Here is a 20,015-nt window from a genome sequence, read left to right as displayed (position 1 = left end):
TTATAAACCCATGATCATTCACTAAATTAGCACACGTGGACTTTCATCCAGCGATCGAAAGGAAAGAAGGGAGAAGAACAGTTGAGAAAGGTGGATGGAGGGTTGGAGGGCTTTTCTAATCCATTACCCGTAATCACAGCAAACTAATTTACATACACTTTGATCAAAGATGGAACAAAGAGAACAATTATTATACAGATTTTGTAAGAAGAAGAAGAAGATGATGAAGAAGATGAAGAAGATGAAGAAAAATCAATGAAATCCTCTCGAACCTCTGGACTGATAAAGTTCCAACCTACTCTTAGCTTCTGGCAGCAGACCTTCTATGGTGGGTTCTTCCACTAAGTGCGCCTGTTTTGCAGACCATTCCAGCACTATCAGTACCTCTTCTTGTGCTAGCGTCTCACTATCAGGAACATGTAAAGCTATGTAACACAGCAGAATCAACGAAGGAATTTGAACCATTTGTTCTCCAAAATACACCAACTGGATTAGATGCTTCGTTCCTCCCGCTTCTATGATCGCTTTGCAATGGTTTTCATGTAGGAAGTTGTCTGTACACGCGAATTTGTTCAGTGCAATCACCGCCTCCATTGACACCTCTGCTTCTCGTTCATCCAGCAGCTTCACCAGCGGCCCGATGATCCTTGTCTCCGTGGCTCTGAACGTCCTAGCCAAGTGCCCAATCGCTTGGATCGATGGCATCAGCAGCTCGCAATTCGCTCTCTCCACGATTTTCAGTAACTGATCCACGACGGCCTTGGCGGCAGGGGAGGTGGGTTTGAACCCAGATCGACGAAGCTCGGCGTTCTGCTCGGCGACGGCGGTGATTTCCATCAATGCCATGGCAGAATAGTACTTGACATCCACGGAACCTGTCTCTAATAGAACTGCAAAGCATAACAGAGCTCTCGACTCTGTTATGTTGCGGCAAATGGTAACATTCCCTTTGCATAGTTGCCATAGAGATCTAGCTGCCATGGCTTTCATTTGGGCCTTGGTAGCAGGGTCCTCGTATTCCCTACCCTTTATGCTAGTCCCTGACAGTGCGGCGTGGTGGTGCGGCCGCGTAGTGCTGTGATGATTACCCTTTTGTGGGTTTTGTGATTCATGAGTATTGGACTGACCCTTTACAGGATTCTTCATAAACAATGTGTCCGTAACTACATTATGCATTTGGCTAGGCAATTGATTCCCAGTTGGGTGATTCACTTGTTTATACTCGTCTTCACCATGTTCGGAACCATTCGTATTAGCCATCAGCACCGAATGAATCGATTGCTTGGAAGGAATGGTGTAGCGGCTATGTTCTTGGATGGTCTCGAAGGCGAGATGGCTAACCAGAAGCCGAATCACATTGTTTTGAGCGAAATGGTCTTGACATTTGGGATGGTAAGTGGCCATTTCCGAGACAGCCCAAGCCACCACGCATTGAACCTGCATATGCCCATCTTTGAGGATTTTCGCGAAAACAGAGCACACCCCACAATTCACAATCTGTTCCACGCTCTCCGAGTCTCGACCCAATAACCCAATGGCCCTCGCCGCGTGTTCTTGACCTTCCATTCGCCCTTCCTTAGCCAATTTCAGAAGCGGCACAACGCCGCCTTCTTCAATAATTAATTTCCCGTAACGATCGTTGTCTCGAGCTAAGGATGCCAGAGAAGCGGCAGCGTCGGATCGTTCTTCTAAAGTACCCGTGTGAAGAATCGCGACCTGTTCCCAAATGAGACCCAAAATGGGTTCATTAGAAGCGATGGGAGGAAGGCCGAGGTATTCATCATCGCGATCCTCGGCGGGGATGGAGACGCGGAGAAGCCAAGAGACATCGCCGATGGAATTTTCGAGCTGGGTAGAGATTTTTTTGAAGGAGGCAGCGTTGATAATGGTGAACATACGTTTCATTATACCATTGGAACGACATTTCATGACGAGGGTGAAGGCCTTGTCAAGAACTTGCTCGGTGTCGTCGATGATGCGGCGGGTGGGACGCTCGTAAAGCTCGTTGCTGGCGCGGGCGGCTTGGCGGAGGAGGATGGCGAGTTTTTCGGTTTTGGTTTTGAGTTCGATGCATTCTTGCTTGAAGGTTTGGGCGCAATCGGCGTTTTTGGTCACCTGGTCGGCCAGTTGGATGGGCCTTGCCAGGATCTCCTTGACAATGCCGGCCATGGCCGAAACGGGGGACCGATTGTTCGCCGGAAAATTCCTCTGTTTTTTTTTTCTTTTTTTTTCGGGGGGAATTAGAAAAAATTCGACATGACAGTCGGAATAGTGGATTGAGAGGGGACACGGAGGCGAGAGATGGGCCCCCCCTAATTTCGGCTCTATTATGTTCTAATTTTTTCTTTTATGTATTTTAATTTGTAAAAATAGAAAACCTTTCTATTTATGGCCCCTAATTTTTAATTGTATTTTATCATTTTTTCTAAAAAAGACAGCGTTTAATATTTTTTTTTCCTATTAATTGTAAATATAATCTTAAAATATTTTAAAATTCTAAAATTTTAAAATATTAATACTCTAGATTATCATTAATCATTTAAAAATAAATAAACTTTAATTCTTCTTTTATTGTGACACTAATTGCAACTTGAGTTTAAATTGCGTGGTTGAGGTGTTGAGGATTATTGGGAGCGAGTCCCATGAGCTAATTTAGGGAATGATCATGGGTTTATAGGTGAGGAATACTATCTCCATTGGTATGAGGTTTTTTGAGGAAGCTCAAAGTAAAGTCACGAGAGCTTAGGCTCAAAGTGAACAATATCATACTATTATGGAGAGTCGTGATTACTAACATGGTATCAGAGTCATGCCCTAAACTTAGTCGTGTTCATAGAATCCTCAAATATCGAACAAAGAATTGTGAGTCTCGAAGGTGTAGTCGAAAGTGACCAAAGTGTTGAATAAATGATGTATTTGTTCAAGGGCTCTAGAGAAAGGAGTCGAGCCTTTGATTAAAGGGAGGTGAGTCTCGAAGGTGTAGTCAAAAGTGAATAAAGTATCGAACAAAATGGTGTATTTTGTTCAAGGGCTCTAGAGAAATGAGTTGAACCTAGGCTATTTGAGAGCTCCATAAATCTCAGGGGAGGCTTACAATGTACTTTGTTCGAGGGAAGATTGTTGAGGATTATTGGGAGTGAGTCCCATATTGGCTAATTTAGGAAATTATCATGTGTTTATAAGTGAGTAATACTATCTCTATTCGTATGAGACCTTTTGGTAAGCCCAAAACAAAGCCACAAGAGCTTATGCTCAAAGCGGACAATATCATACCATTGTGGAGAGTCATTAATGCACTATACTAAATCCACTCGAACGGGCTATACAATGATATTGGCATTAGAACAATCACTTAGCCTAGTGTTGGCTGCCGTAAGTCGAAGACTTGAAAACTCTGGTTGACACCATTCTCTTTCAAAGCTAGAAAAGAATTTTAGATTCGTATCGTATCACTACCGTGTCGAAAAATTATTCAAGAACAAGAACGTACCTAACTCCCTAAATTGATCATGGAGCGTTGGAGGTGTTGTGAGTTGTCATGAATACTTTTGGTACATTCCCGACTTCGATTCATGAATCTATTAAATTCATTTGATTCATCTCTCATATTCGTACATAAATCATCTTGATTCATATATAAATATTAGTATTACTCCGATTCATATATGAGAATTTAGTATTGCTATGGCTATATAAAAGTTTGTCTACCATTGTCCTCCGATGTGGAGTCATTGTCATTTTGTACTCATAAACTTTGATATTTAATAATTTAAAACATAATAATAAATAAAATTGGAGAAATTGAAAATTTAATAAATAAATAAAAAAAAGATATAAATATATAAAATGGGGACAGTTAACAGTCAATTGAATTGCAAGATTTATAGATTTCAAAACGACGTCGCTCGCTCGGTTGCTCCACCAGCTCCAGAATTATTCACAGTAGATAATAATAATAATAAGAATTAAAAGCAGAATTAATTCTGTTCTTGAAATCCGCCCCTAATTTTTACATCTTTTTTAATTCAATTTCGCTACCAACATTGGTCGGATTCCCAATTCCGCCGCGTGTAGTAACCGGAATACCCCGACACCGGCGTACCCGAAACCGAAATCACTCGACCTCTGTAAATCTCCCTGTCGTAATCCGCCCTTTTAACCGGATCCGACAATGTCGAATACGCCGCCTGAATCTTAATAAACTCCTCCGCCGAATTCTTCGCCACCACATCCGGATGACAGATCCTCGCCAGTTTCCGGTACGCCGCCTTGATCTCCCGGCTAGAAGCTGTCGTCGGAATCCCAAGCACCTCGTAAAACGACGAATGCCCAATTGACATTTCGACGCCGAAACGCAACCCCGTCGTTCGATCCGTCGCTGTGGAGGTCGCCGACGCAACCACGGCTGGATTCCGCCGCTGTACGTATGGGCGGAGAGGGGAGTGGGTGAAGGAAGTGCATAAGGAGAAAGCCATTGTTGAAATGGAAGGGACAGAGGAAGTGGGATTTTATAGAGTGCGCCGAGGCGGAAAAGGAACAATCGTTTTTTCACGTATGATGATGATATGTGTGTGGAAGTCTTATCCATTTCGAGGGCAAAATTGGAAAATATAAAATTAATCGACGTGGCCATCTAGATTTTTTAAAAAATATTTCAATTTTTATTTTTAAACATATTTTAAAAAATATTTCTCAATCCAACATAAAATTATTCCAAAGCAAAATACGATTAATTTTGAATTTCTTTATTGATATATATATTAATACTTTTATTTAAATGTGGTATTAGTTGATTCATATTTTTTTTACGATGAATTTAGATAATTTAAAATAAAAATAAAAAATAGTATGAGATTTGTACATTTGTGATGAGGATGTGAGTCAGCTTCACAGTGTTTTAAGGATAAGGCATGTGAATTTAGGCACAAAATGTTCTGTTTTTTGTTGGGACGAAAATATTGCCGAATTTGTGGTTTCAAACACCACCTCAGTATTGGATTACGAGGATGTAATGGTTTAACAGAGTTTAAATTTGTATATGTAATCTGTTCTGTCCACTTTTAGCATAGGATCTCATATGATATCACGTTAGATGAACACGACTCTCTATAATAGTATTGAACAGAGTTTAAATTTGTATATGTAATCTGTCCACTTTTAGCATAGGCTCCATATGATATCATGTTAGATGAACACGACTCTCCACAATAATATGATATTGTCTACTTTTTAGTAGATCGGGTTTAATCATTTATTGACTCATAACTCTAATTAATTACCAATAATGATACATTTATCACAAACAAACCCACACAAATTAATCATAGATTTATCAATTTAATTAAAAAAAAAAACCCAAATTTTTAGGCCTTCCCTTCAATTCTTGCACTGGTAAGCCCAACACAAGCATCCACGAAATCTGCATCAATAAAATCCGTCGACAAAACCTGCAATTTGTCAGCCACGCCCTTCGCGAAGCTCTGATTAATAAACAACCGAGCAAATCCACGGATCCTCCTCGTCACCGGCTTCACACACACCACTGGGTTATCGGCCGTCGGCGTCACCGTATTCTCCACTCTGTAAAAGTACTTCCGGCTCGACACCGGCGCCTGCGCCGCCAAGAATTGCAGATTGCTCTCGAACTTCTTCCATGGCAGATCCGTGTTGATCCAATTGTCCTTCAAATACCCACCGCTCCATAACGGCTCGCCGCGCTTCGGTGCCGGCGATTTCCTCGGCTTCCAAATGCAGATCACTCTCCTCGGCAACAATTCCTTAATCGTCTTCTGGAACACCCGATCGTCGTTGTGGATTAAATGATCGCCGAGTTGTTCCACCACGTATTTGTCGAAATCGGGCGGGTCATTGTGGCCGAATTCGGTTCGGATCTCGAGGATAATGATTTCCGATTGTGTTTCGGCGAGGAATTTCTTTACGTCGGCAAAAACGACGTCGACGCTGTAAGTTGAGAGGATTCCATGGCAGACTAACCGATTTTCTTGAATTCGGATATCGAAAAGGCGCGTGCCTAACACGAGCTGGTCGTAGATGGAGAGTGATTGACACTGGGCGAAAGGGCGCGTGATGAAGGGAATTCCGATATCGTCGGTAGCAGAATCGTGAGTCCCTGGCCAAACGATTTGGTTAACGCGCGTTCTTTCGGAGCCGAGATTCGCCATCCAGTTTTTTCTATCCGGTGCTCGGTAATCGGACCCTGGAAAATCCTCGCCGGCGCTCTGCCGGAGCTCCACCAGAGCTTTCTTCTCCGTGTGAATGGTCTTCCGCCGTTCGACCTGTTTGGATACCTGAGAACCCATTTCCAGATCGACCGACGAATCCTTCCTCGGAGAGAGTTTTTAGTTTGGAAATTAAATGATAATTTGTGTTTGATTTTTCAAAGTTTGGTAAAGCTGTTATTGGGGTGTTTTCGTAATTTCCTTTAGTCTGCCCACATTTTCCCCAAAGCGACGTCGTTTTGAAGAAGATTGTCATAAAGCTTTTTTTTTTAATATATATATATATATATATCTTAAATTACAAATTAAATTTTTTAGTTTAATTAAGCATAAAATTTAATATTATATCTCCTAAGTTAATTAATTTTTTTAAAAAAATTTAAATTTAAATTTTCACAAATTATATCAATAAAATATTATATTACATTTTGAATTTATTAATATGCTTTCTATTTTTAATAAAAATTACATTAAAAAATAGAAGTACCCATTAAAAAGTTTATTCGAACTAAATGATTTTTTTTTAGAAACTCAATTTCCACAAAAATAAATAAATATAAACGTTTGATTTATTGATGTCATAATATAAAAAACAAAGTATTGTATTACAATAAAACGTTTGGTACGTAAAAATATTTCTTAACGCAACAACAATTTTCATAATAACACATTAAAAATAGAAAATAACGCTCCAGTTACAATATCAATATGAAATGTTCTAACGAAATAATTCATTTGATTAAAATAAACTCGAGAAATTAATATCATATTGTCTTAGAGATCAAGAATGAACTCGAGAAATTATACCAACTAAAATGACCCTCAAGATCTTACATAATAGTAGCATTAATTAATATCTATAACAAAGTAATATTAAAATAGTATAGATCTTATTATTATTATTAGTTATTGGCAAGGATCGAATTTGCAGGTGACGTGGCCATTACCCGAGTTGGCCCGTTTGAAACGAAGGGCCGTGTGGAGGACGGCCCGTTGAGAGCCCAATAAGGCCCAATTTAAGCCTTCCACTACAGACAGTGTAGGGTAAGGGAAATGAACGGAATTGTAGGAATTGAGGAACGCCGTTATGGCTTCTCGTAGAAGGGTCCTATAAGGGTCCCCTCTCCCCTGTAGCCCGTTCCATAGGGTCAGGTCCGTCCCGTACCGGTTCGCGGCTAGTACTCCAAACACAACGCCCACTTTCATGTCCGGGTTCACCGCTCTCCAATAACATTTGTAGTGTGGATTTGTCCAATTTCTACAAATAAATAAATACGTGTCAATAGAGATATATTATTAGAGATATATTATGATCCTCCTCTAAATTTGGTCAACGTGAGACTCCCTTTCAATAATTCTGAACGCGTCACTTACTCATGTTGACAAGCAGATGTTTCCAAGAATGGCATCGGTGGCAGCTGAGGAAGTGGAGGCATCTTGAACGGAGGAGGCACATTCGGTGGTGGTGGCATAACAACCGGGACCGGGACGGGATGAACCGAAGCGGAACAGAACGACATTGGTTGAGCCGGTTGAGACAGCAACGAATCAACCACATACATTTCCATACTAAACAATCTAAACATTAACCTAAGACTCCTCGGCGGGCTACCAGCGCCGCCGCAGTCCGTCGTCGCTCCCTCTCCAATTCCACCGACCGTCGCATAACAGCCGCTAAGATCCGGCATTCCATCAAATCTCATCGTAAAGCTTCCAAACAAATTCGTAGTCTCCTCCCTCAAATACGTCACTCCCCCATTGCCATCGCCACAAGCCACCATCACTTTAACACCTGCAACGACCAAATTAAGTTAACGGGTTACGATAAATTTAATATTAAATTAATGGGTTACCATAAATTTAATCATACCGTTAATCGGGTAATCGAACATGGAAATTTGACCATCCTTGCACTGATCGCAAAAGACGGTGCCGGTGACGACGGCGTAGCCATGGGCAGTGGCGGAGAGGAGAGCTGCAGCGAGGAAACAGAGGTGGAGCTTGGAGAGAGAATCCATGGAGGTGAGAGAATTAGAGGATGGGCCAATTGGAAGTGAATTTAAGAGAAGGTTGAAGATGACAGATGAAGGGGTAGAAATCTGACAGAAGTGTCAGATGTCAGATGACAGTTAATGAAGGCAATGGGGAAAAAGAAGCTTCAAATTCAACTCTCAACTGTCCAAATTAATGGGAGGTTGGACAAAATTAAAATATATTTATATATATTTGGAAATTTTTGTTTCTTTAAATTTGTTAAGATATGATTAATTATGCTTTGAATCAGATTTAGATGTTCCCTCAAACAAGACAAATATTTGATTTTTCCCATAATAATGTGAGGTCGGTCCATTAGCCGCGCTTATAGATCGAGTTACTTCCACTTAAAATATTTTTTTTAGTCTCAACAAATTATTTGAATGGTAAATTTTTTTAACTTTGGTTGAGTTTGTTCGTGTTCATTTATTTAAATATTTTTTAATAAGGTAATATTAGCTCATAAAATATATTTTTTATTTTTAAACATTAAATTATAATTTAGAGCTTAATTTTGAAAAACTACTAAATTATTTTTGAGAGGGATTTGGAAATAAATAATCCGAAAAATAATTATGGAGTATATATAATTGTATGGTAAGTAAATTATTTTAAGGGGTTTTTTTTTATAAATATTTTAAAATATCATCTTGTCTCATTTTTTCAAATTTAGTTGGTTGGTCTAATGCAATAAATTTTAAATTTAATCTAATAATAATAATAATAATAATAATATAGTTTTTATATTAGATGAATATATTTTAATAAAAACGTTTTCTTTTTAAAAAATCAACAACAAACTAAGGGAAGAGATTAATTTGTAAGATTTATTGAACTACATAAAATAAATTTAAAATAATAAACATTAAATATTTTTAGAAAGTTAATAATAAAATTGGTAACATTAAATATTTTTAGAAAGTTAATAATAAAATTGGTAAGGATATAGTTTACTATATATATATCATATTTGATATTTTATTATAAGTCAAATATCTAGATATTTACATGCTTACCATAAATATCTTTCTATTTATTGTTATTTTTGTTTATTACTCTTTACATGTCAGGTAATTTATTTGATTATAAATAAGATAATTTTCGCACCATTTAAGTGTGGTAGATTAAGCAAATATTGTAAAAAAAAATAATGAAATTTAAGTAACGTTTATACTTAATTTTTCATGTTTTATAATTTGAATGGGTTTTTATTTATTAATTTGAAAACATAATAATTAAAAAATAGCAATTTTATTGTTTGTAATTATTTTGCATTTTCCAAACATATAAAAATTATTTAGAAATATTGAGTTTTATTATGTCACGTGACACACAAAATGCTCGGTAGCTGGAAGTTACCCTCACATAAATATTAAAATATCCTTGCTGGATCCTTGTAGATCTCATTTATATTATCAAAATCTTACCAATATATATATATATATATATATATATATATATATATATGTAATTCAATAATTAATTCACTTTATATTTTCTGCATCCTAATTTCAATAATTTTATAGCTTCAATTTTTAAACCATTAATTCAACTTAAAAAAAAAGATTTCGAGACTAAATATAATCTCGAGTTAATAAATTAGCAAATTTAAATATAATTAAAACTATTATTATTAAAAAATTATTTAGTTCACTAGAGCTTCGTTAGTTAGAGTCGGGGGATCTGCATCGAACTAGGTAGAGATTTTTCATTGAAACGAAAAAGGTGGGAGCCAATGAGTAGAAATTTCTCTCCATCACGGGATGAGGATAACCCTGTCCTCCGACCCTCTCTCTCTCTCTATATATATAGTTATTTATTTATTTGTAAATAATTATGTTAAATGAGAAGAATTTGGTTGTAAAATATTATTGAATTTATTGAGATGTTTTTCGCAGAGAACTCAATTCTCGTGAATTCCGGCAGATAATCCACACCCGATTCTCTAAAAAATAAACGTAAAATTTTGTAGGTATAGAAATTAGAATAGGAGACACGAGCGAGAAAAAACGTCCGTGGTAGTAGTAGTAGTAGTTGGCAGCTCACCAGTTGTTTCCATCACAGGTGGGATAATCTTTGCAGTGAGGAGCAATTGATGAATAATTCAACAACCAGAAATAAATGAGTCAGTTCTTTTTTTTGGTTTTTTTTACAAAAATAAATGCTTTATTATTTTAATTTTTTAAAGTTGAAATAATTATTATGGTTTGTTTTGATATTTTAATAATTAAATTATACAAAATACTACATTAAAATTTTAATTATTCATTTTTTCTTTTTAAGCTATTTTGAAATAAATTTAATGTAATAGTCTAAGCTTACCGGGTAAGTATAGTAGTTACTGTTTTCTGTTTTGGACTTCTACTCAAAATTTTAAAACACGTCATCCCGGATATGATGAATTGAGACGGTATTTTGTAAATACGTAATTATCTTGAATATATTAACTATTTCTTTATTTTTCGATCGCCTGGAAAGGACAAAAGAAACATCTTGTTCTTTCTTTAACAATTTCTGATCTCTAGTGAACCTCTCAATAGGATTTGAACCCATATGAAGTTCTGGTCATCTGTCAGAGAAAAAGAACGGATGGATCTTGTAGGATTCTCGAGAAATTTTTCGATTTCTTCCGGAAGCGGATGATTATTCACTGCTTCTCACGTTCCGTGAATAGCCGGGACATTGAGGAATATCTAGAAAAGCATTTAGGGAATCGGTCTGATTCTATCTCTGTTCATTCCGTTTGAAGATAGTGAGCGATTTTCATCCATATAAAAAATGTTTCAGTTCTCTCTACCATTGACGTGGGATCTCATATTTAAAATTCATTTTTTTAAAAAATTAAAAAATTAATGCTTTTAAGATAATTAATTAATATTTCATTAAAAAGTGTTTTTCACTTCAAAAAGGGTGTAGGAAATTTGCTTTTGTTTTTGCTTCTTAGGTCTAATATTATTTGGCATTATTATTTATTGATATTGGAGAGGATATTTATGCCTCATTATACCAACCTTAACTATTTATCGCCTCTAAAATAAGCCCTAATTTAATTCATCGCTAAAATAGACAACCATAAAGATAATAGACGAGGTTCGAAATGAACCATATCTTCAAATGTCTTTTACAATAATGTTCCGTATCTTATCTTTACAAATCGACCAATTTCTTCGACTTTCTCTCACGCCAAGTTACTATTTGAAAACCTCCATTAAAGCCGACATAAGAATCTTTATGGTTTTGCATTGTCGTTGCTTGAATCTCTAGTATGTTTTAGTAGCCTACAATTTTAGGATTTTTTTATACTCATCCACTATGGGTCTAGGCACAAATAGAGACTACAAAAATTTGGGTTCATTCAATTCAATCAACATTAATTTTAAAGTTTGTTTCCCTTAATCGAGTTCATATACTTTAATCAAGTCGTTATTCGTGAAAGAGATTCATTTAATTTTCTCATCCCACCGAAACCATATAAAATATGAGATGTGTAGGGACAAAAGTGTTTGGATGATGGATAGAATTGTGTTCAAAATTTTAGATTGGTTGAGGAGAACTTTACAATTCAATCCAACCCAATCCTCTATTTTCGAGTTGGGTTGTTAGGTTATTTTTTTTATTAAACTAAACTCTAAAAAGTTCAAATATCAAATATTTACGAGTCACGATACGTTGCTAACATCAATTACAGCGTTGGACATTCTTAATTTTCATAATAATTTTAAAACTAAAATACATTTAGGTTGAGTCGTAACCTTTCAGGTTGATTGGATTGACCCAATTGAAAAAACCCTTTTACTAATCCGAATTTTTCAAAATTTCAACAATTCAATTTAACCCAATCTAACTTGTACGGTTTACGGTTTGAGTTAGGTAGTATGGATTAATCACGTTGTTTCAAACCAAAGGATTCAAATGAATATTTTATTAATTACATTAATTTAGCCCAAGAGATTATCATAATAATGAAAGTGATGAGAAATTGTGAATAGAAGAAACACAGAACAGATTCCAGTAAACACGAAGAGTACACAGTTGAACAGTATTTGTGAGGAACATGATGATTGAGGGAAGGGTACAAATGAATCCATAAAAGGCCTAAAAATAAGCAAAAAGCTACCTTCTTCAACCTACCAAAATTGCACAGCACAGCTCACAGAAACAAAACTTCAGGGTTTTGGGAAGGGAATAACTCACAAAGAACAAATGGAGGAGGAGGAGGAGGAGGAGGAGGAGGAGGAGGAGGAGGAGGAAGAACACATGAACAGTTCAAGAACTTTGAATAATGAATATCATACCATACCATATCAGCAAACTCAATTATTTCAACTGCATAGAAAGAATACCCTCTTCAATTTTCCCCACCAGCTCCATCTTCAACCACCTCAGCACTGCAACACCGAATCAAGTCACTGAATCAAACATCCTCCTCTACATCACATTTATGCTAAACTGGCTAAGACTTCTACAAGTTACTTCTAGTTCAAGATCAAGTAAGTTTCTTAAGAAATGGAGAAAACGAGCATCCTTGGAAAGCAAGTCACATGAACAGTTCATTTTTTTTTTTCTCTATTCTGATTCAAAAGATAACAAAAAGCCACCAAAAACTATCATTTACACAGAATTCAAATTTCCATAGGTGTCTTTCAAACCATACTTATCATGAGAGGAAAAAAGAAACGTCTTTGTGAGATCCCACATTGGTTAGAGAGGGAATGATGAAGCATTTCGTATAAGAGTTAAAATCTCTTCCTAGTAGATGCGTTTTAAAACCTTTCCCCCTAAAAAGAAAGTCCAAAGACGACAATATCTGCGAGCGATGAGCTTGGGGTGTACCAAATGGTATCAGAACTAGACACCGGACGGTGTGTCCGCGAGGACGCTAGGCCTCCAAGGGGATAGATGGTTGGATCCCACATCGGTTGGAGAGGGGAATGAAGCATTCCTTATAAAGGTGTGGAAACCTTTCCCTAACATACGCGGCGTTTTAAAAGCTTTGAGGGAAAGCCCGAAAAGGAAAGACCGAGGACAATATCCGCTCGCAGTGGACTTGGGCGGTAGGAGTCTTTGCTTAGTTTGCCTAAAGTACCTCTAACTCTACATGAATCCTAGAAGAAAGCAGCAAATAAAGCAATAATCTGACCAAAGGACAACCTAGAGCACATATAAAGCACTACAAGCCACAAACAAATACAAGGGAACAACTAGAATCATATGTAACAACTACTTAGCCATCAAAAGCAGCAAAAGAGTTTTGGAGTATAATACAAACCTTTGGGGACGAGACTGCACAGACTCTGGCTTCCTCCAACTCCTTCCTGGCCCTGACCGATCATCAGGAGACCTACCACTTCGAGCTCCAAACCCTTTTCTCTCAAACGAAGCCCCACTAAATCTCTCGGCCTTCTCCACCGTATCCTTGATCTTTGTTGATTCCAGCTGCTCATCAATCTTCTTCCAGTCCTGCCCCTTTTCAGCCAATACCTGTTCCCTTGGTCTTGCATTCCCGAAAGGATTGGAACCCTTTGGCTTCACTGCAGCCACAGAAGCCTCCTGATTCTCATTGTTCAAAGGGATGGAACGAGGCTGCAGATTAAGCCTCGGCCTCTCACCAATTCCACCTCTAACCCCTTCAGATTTTTTGCCCCAATTATCCGAATCAGCCCCACCACCATTCTCACCAAATCCACCCCTCGCCCCTTCAAATTTTCTGCCCCAATTATCAGAATGAGCCCCACCACCGTTCTCACCAATTCTACCTTTAGGCCCTTCAGATTTTCTGCCCCAATTGTCCGAATCGGCGCCACCGCCGTTCGAGGGAAAACCTCCCCTTCTCTCTCTCTCAAAACCGCCACCTATACCGCCTGATCTCCGGCCCTCAGAAGGTGTAAAGCTCTTATTTGACACCCAACTATCCGATTCGTCAGCTTTCGACGACTGCGAATCGAAAAAACCTCCTCCTCCTCCTCCTCTCTCTCTCCTCTCAAACCCATTACCCATTATAGGCTTCTTCCCGGCTCCCCAATCATCGATCTCATCAGCCCTAGAGGGCAACGATTCCCTATTGGATTCATCAAAAACCCTAGAACCCCGTCGAGAATTCGGCGAGTCTTCACCATTAGAATACCGATTCCCCCTGTCATACAAACTATTCTGACCCCAACTCTTGAACCCTCCTCCGAGCCGATTCCGGTCCAACTCCTCCTCTGTTCTTTGACGCGGACCCGTCGGAAGCATCATTAGATCTTCGGCCGTAAGACCCCTTGGCTCATTGGATCGACCCGACGGCTTTGAATCACCATAGGCCTGAAACTCCGACAAGGGAATGGACTGACCTTTCTTTTTCTTCGGCTTAGTGGCGGCCGCGGCGGCGAGGGATGGAAAGTCAGCGCTGGGCTCCGATTCCTGGCGCGACTGGTCCTTGAGAAGCTCCTCCTCATGCTCCTCCGCATCCAAAGCCCACGCTCCGGGCTTTCCCCACGGTGACACAGTTGCCGCCATGCCTGGGATCTTCTTCTTCGCTGCGGTTTCTTGTGAATGGGTTGCGTTCGTTGGCAGCGAAAATAAGCGGCAACAAACGCCTCTCCTCCCGTTTATATCCAAATTTTAGGCACCCCAAAGAGTTACCATCCGACGGCTGAGATTTGTCCTCCCAATCTGTTTCGGAATATTATCAAGTGACGTGTACGACTTTATCTCTATTAATCCAATCTTTTAATTCCACCAATTATTCTATCTATTTATTTGTTATTATTTCGTTTTTTTAAATTTAGAGATTTGTTATTTATATTAGTACGTAAATCAAATCCATCCATTTTTTTTTAAATAATTTTAGTTTTCCATTTCTTTTTATTAACAGACACGTTAACTAGATGCCGTTTGTGTTCTTCCTTTAGAATATGCAACAGAAATCGTCATATAAATTTTGGACATCGATGTTAATATGTTTTAATTCATTGATACCGCAGAACTACCAAATGATAGCAGTTGTTTGATCCTATATAATAAATAGGATTGAAACTTCAAGATCTTGGCAATCGCAATCGCTAACATTTTCTAGTGCCTAAAAAGTATGACACGTAAAACTCAAGTGCAAATCATTAAAAAACCAATGTTTGAAGTAATTAATTGGCATTTGCAACCGTTAGAGCAATACCTGAAACCCATCTAAAATTTCAGGCATTTGAAGTTCTTGAAATTGTGAGGCAAACATATGAATGCATTTCTTGCAAAAACCGTTAGAGTATGCCCTGTATCTCTGAGAGCATAGAGAGAAGTTTAAGTTCTTTGAGTTCGTGATCTTTTGTGTGCCCATCAATAGATGTAAGAATCATTCATACATACATCATCGACCATTAAAGTTAGAAATACTTAGTAAGTGGCCTTATCTATATTTATAGAAATTCCTAGTCGATAATAGGGCCACTTATCTCCATATATACATCGTTCCATACATTCATCATCGGATGAACGGACCAACATCATTGAGTTTACATCCTCCATGCAACAAAACAAAACATTCTTGCTGCAATTGCCTTAGATTCTTTCTATGCACGATGTTCAACAAGTATGTATCTTTGGTGGTCAGAAAAATGTCATCCTTAATGAAGAACTTTACTTCCTTTAGTAGTGATTGATGGCCTTCCAACCCATTTGTTGTTTTTGTGATGAAGTTGCCACCGCTGCTCAATCTCCATGACCGCAACTCACTGAATTGGGATACAACCAAACTTTCATCAAGAAAGAATTAAAGAATATGATACAAAACTTCTCTCCATATTACCACTAACCGGACCAACTCTCCGGAATTTGCCAAACGTTCTCTGCACACCTCTTTCTACGCTTGATCATTGATCATTAGCTCTCTCTTTTGTTACTAACACGGTATAATCAATATCAAACGCTAGCTCAATCTCCACTTCCACCTTCGTGTCTATCACCTCAAGTAGACCATCACCTCTTTTAATGATTTGGACTATAGATAAGTTCCCCATAGATTTGAGGGGTACACCTATGAAGGAAGACCAAAGCCTTTGGTTGGTGTCACAATCATACATTTTCAAACCTATGGCACCATAATCTTACTACAATCATGGCTACTTTGAAGGCTATTTCTAGCCCATAAAATTAGTTTCGCGAGTCTTTTTGCTTTGTTAGACCTTAGGCAGGGCTCGACCTATAACCGAACTTCTCTTAACTTCCATCATATGTCGTCTTGAACATGCACCTGAACTTGTCGCTCATCATCGACTACACCTAAAGCAAGTGTTTCCTACTTATGCTTGCAACTTTGCCATCGTAACGCGGATCGACATATCATGCATTTCAACTCTTTCATGACTCTATCCAACTTATCCATTTGGTAACTCAATACTCACGAGAAGCTTTTGAGAAAGTAACCCAATTTGGCCCTCGTCCCTTCTGTATGTTGTATAAAGAAAGAGAATCTGTTACTGTTACTCCATAATTTCCACAAACACAATCTTTTACATACATAAGGCGATCCTTCATTTTGAAATCATTTAACCTACCAAGTTACATACCTAAATGCGTGGGATAACTAGCTTTCTCAAGGCTTTAAAGGCTGGAGTTTGAAAGAAACTACTAAGATCCAGTAGAATTGTGTAACCAAAGCTCTCCTTATGGTACATTTGAAAGAAGAAAATATAAGAATCTTGTAAGATAAATTGTCTCCCCTCAACTTTTCGTGACAATACTTCTTTTCTTCATTTTTTCATTTCAATCATAGGAAATACTTCTTTCTCATTGTGGGGCATTTATGGTTCTTTCTCATCAAGGTGTTGGATTGTTTAAGCCATCATTTTATTAGTTGGTTTGAATCTCAACAGGTTTTCTTGGAATAAGCCTTCTTTCATATAAGATTCACTCTAGTTTTAGAAGCATCAACGATCCTCTTTCGTTGAACATTCACTCTGTTTTTTTTAATTTTACTTTGGGTATCAAGACAGCATTAGTTAAAGATTTTTGGGGCCTCTAAGCAGCCAACCTCCCAAGATTGTTGGTTTTCATTATTGTGCTTGAGGGAAGAAGATCGTAATCATTTCTAAGTTCCTAAATTTGTATTTTCTTACTTCTATTTTTACTCATGTTGGGAGTTTGTATCTCTTGAACATTTATTTCTAGACATTATCAGCCTCCATCAGATTCTAAACACTGAGTAGATAGTTTATAATACAAGCTCACTTAAGATCTTAACAATTTTGAAGCTCCAACAGTAAAGAAGAACATTATCAGCCTCCATCAGATTCTTCTACGGATTCCACTTCTTAAAATTAATGATAAAGCTACCGAATATTGACGACAATGCATAACATTTGGTAACTCTCCATCATATAGTTCATCCCAAATCTAAAGCCCAGTGACGCCTATTGACTACTTTTAAGCTCTCCAACGAAACTAAAAGGCAAATTCTCCCTCAAACACATTCTAATCAGAGCGATCCAAAAAGATAATCGAACAAAATAATATCGAAAAAAACCTTTCATCGCGGAAGGAATCGAGAATTTTATTGAACATTAGGGCAAAAACCTGGCCAACTTCAATTCCTCGAACTCCGATGTAGCAATTCACCCTAACATTCCACGATTCAGAATACAGATTGTTAGATTGAATGGCACGATGACCTATATGGGTCACGACCTCATGTATTTATAGATGCGTATAATGAAGATTACATTCCAAATCTATGATTTGGTAACAAACCATAAAATCATAGATTTGGTAACAAACCCTTCAAATCATAAACTAGTAAATCTTAGACTATTTTAGTATATACAGTTATGATCTATTTTAGGTTTAACACCCCCCCTCAATCTGGACGATGTACTACTAAGTTCAGATTGCGCCTAAAATAGCTAAAAGAAGGAGCTGGCAGTGGCTTTGTCATGATATCGGCGAGCTGATCCTTGGAAGATATGAGTCGAACATCAAGCTGACGAGTCGATACTCGTTCACGAACGAAGTGATAATCAACCTCAACATGCTTCGTCCGTCGATGAAAGATTGGATTGGCGGATAGGTAGGTGGCACCAATGTTGTCACACCATAGGCTAGGCGCTCGCGCTTGCGAGATCCCGAGCTCACGCAAGAGAACTTGGATCCAAATTAATTCGGCAGTGGCATCAGCAACCGCCTTATATTCGGCTTCCGTACTAGAACGAGAAACTGTCGATTGTTTCCTCGAACTCCAAGAGATAAGATTGCCACCAAAGAAGATCACATAGCCTCCAGTGCTTCGACGATCATCAGGATTCCCAGCCCAATCAGCATCTGAAAAGGCACTCAACAAATCAGTGCTGGACTTTGTAAGACACAAACCCATATCAATAGTGTCATGTAGATAACGGAGAATTCGTTTGACTGCCGCCCAATGTATAGAAGTCGGAGAGGACATGAACTGACACACTCTGTTGACACAGAAGGATATATCAGGACGTGTCAGAGACAAATATTGGAGAGCACCAACGACACTTCGATAGCGAGTAGTATCCTCAGGTGAGAGCTTTTCACCACCATTCAATAACAACTTCTCACTGGGAAGCATAGGTGTGGGCACACCTTTGGAGGTGAGCATATTGGTTCTGGCTAATAAATCTCGAATGTATTTATGTTGTGTCAGAATAAGTCCACTAGAAGTATGGCGGACCTCAATCCCAAGAAAATAACTCAAAATACCAAGATCCTTGACGGCAAAATCATCCTGAAGCTGTGTAAGAAGTTTCTCAGTAGCCGTAGAAGATGAGCTGATGATAATAATATCATCAACGTAGATGAGAATATACATCTGAATGCCCGTTTTGTTAAAAATAAAAAGAGAGACATCAGCCTTTGAAGGTGTAAAATCCAGCTGTAATAGTTTGGAGCTAAGGCGAGAAAACCAGGCACGCGGAGCTTGTTTAAGGCCATAAAGCGACTTATCCAGCTTGCAGAGATAACCAGGGTGTTGAGAATCCACAAATCCAGGGGGCTGCTTCATATAAACATCTTCATTAAGAAGGCCATGAAGAAAAGCATTTTGAATATCAATCTGCCGAATAGCCCAACCACGAGAAATAGCAAGAGATAATAAGAGCCGAATGGTAGTGGGCTTAACAACTGGACTAAAGGTATCATCATAATCGACGCCATACTGCTGTTTAAAACCTTTAGCAACCAGGCGTGCTTTGTAGCGATCAATAGAGCCATCTGGCTTTTGTTTGAGTTTGAAAACCCATTTGCAATCAATAACGTTAAGACCAGCACGAGGAGGAACTAAGTGCCATGTCTTATTTTTTTGAAGTGCCTGAAATTCATCATTCATTGCCTGACGCCAGAGGGGATGCTCCATAGCAGTAATATGTGAAGTAGGTTCAGAGGCAGAAGACCGAGCTACAAGATATGTTACTGTTCCATCTGTACGCACCTTGGGTTTTTTGATATTGTGCTTCAATCGAGTACCATACGGATGAGTAGTAGGTGCAGGATCCACATTTGAGGGGACGGCCGTATCAGCCGTTGCGAGGGGAGCAACCGATGCTACAGCAGTTGGTTGACCAACGGCCGAGGATTCGACCGGGCATTGCGCAATATCATCTGCTGGCGGAGAAGCCGATGCCTCAATCATTGGCGGAACAACCAACGCCGATTCGAATGGCAGCGACGCGGAGGATTGTTGCGGCAATTCCGAAGCTGATGTAGACACCAAATTTTCTGCATCCAAAAAGTTAGTAGGCCCAGACATATGCA

At 38.5% G+C, this 20,015-nt stretch overlaps 4 protein-coding genes and 1 pseudogene across 5 annotated transcripts; all 5 read right to left on the bottom strand.

The window, feature by feature from the left end:
• Window positions 1-102: 102 nt before the first annotated feature.
• On the bottom strand, window positions 103-2,391 carry LOC111777500 (uncharacterized). Its single transcript, XM_023657141.2, has one exon. It carries the CDS (start codon window positions 2,167-2,169, stop codon window positions 253-255), a length of 1,917 nt encoding a protein of 638 aa, XP_023512909.2. The 5' UTR covers window positions 2,170-2,391; the 3' UTR covers window positions 103-252.
• A 1,449-nt stretch (window positions 2,392-3,840) lies between these two features.
• On the bottom strand, window positions 3,841-4,512 carry LOC111777510 (chaperone protein dnaJ 11, chloroplastic pseudogene; annotated as a pseudogene).
• A 710-nt stretch (window positions 4,513-5,222) lies between these two features.
• Window positions 5,223-6,322, bottom strand: LOC111777496 (uncharacterized). Its single transcript, XM_023657135.2, has one exon. The coding sequence runs from the start codon at window positions 6,318-6,320 to the stop codon at window positions 5,364-5,366; it is 957 nt and encodes a 318-aa protein (XP_023512903.2). The 5' UTR covers window positions 6,321-6,322; the 3' UTR covers window positions 5,223-5,363.
• A 594-nt stretch (window positions 6,323-6,916) lies between these two features.
• LOC111777579 (Pollen Ole e 1 allergen and extensin family protein) lies at window positions 6,917-8,301 on the bottom strand. Its single transcript, XM_023657237.2, has 3 exons — window positions 8,110-8,301; window positions 7,614-8,031; window positions 6,917-7,497 (listed from the first exon to the last, which is right to left on the bottom strand). Exons 1-3 carry the CDS (start codon window positions 8,255-8,257, stop codon window positions 7,146-7,148), a joined length of 918 nt encoding a protein of 305 aa, XP_023513005.2. The 5' UTR covers window positions 8,258-8,301; the 3' UTR covers window positions 6,917-7,145.
• A 3,958-nt stretch (window positions 8,302-12,259) lies between these two features.
• LOC111777365 (eukaryotic translation initiation factor 4B3) lies at window positions 12,260-14,876 on the bottom strand. Of its 2 annotated transcripts, none has more exons than XM_087118663.1 (2): window positions 13,543-14,876; window positions 12,260-12,682 (listed from the first exon to the last, which is right to left on the bottom strand). In XM_087118663.1, exons 1-2 carry the CDS (start codon window positions 14,769-14,771, stop codon window positions 12,622-12,624), a joined length of 1,290 nt encoding a protein of 429 aa, XP_086974789.1. In that variant the 5' UTR covers window positions 14,772-14,876; the 3' UTR covers window positions 12,260-12,621. The 2 variants fall into 2 exon arrangements, with proteins under 2 accessions (XP_086974789.1, XP_023512685.2); XM_023656917.2 differs by having other exon boundaries at window positions 12,260-12,661; window positions 13,543-14,861.
• Window positions 14,877-20,015: the final 5,139 nt, after the last annotated feature.

This window comes from Cucurbita pepo, chromosome 16 (genome assembly GCF_057944985.1).
Source record: "Cucurbita pepo subsp. pepo isolate OVF chromosome 16, ASM5794498v1, whole genome shotgun sequence".
NCBI lineage: Eukaryota > Viridiplantae > Streptophyta > Magnoliopsida > Cucurbitales > Cucurbitaceae > Cucurbita > Cucurbita pepo.
This window is presented reverse-complemented; position numbering and strand designations above follow the sequence as displayed.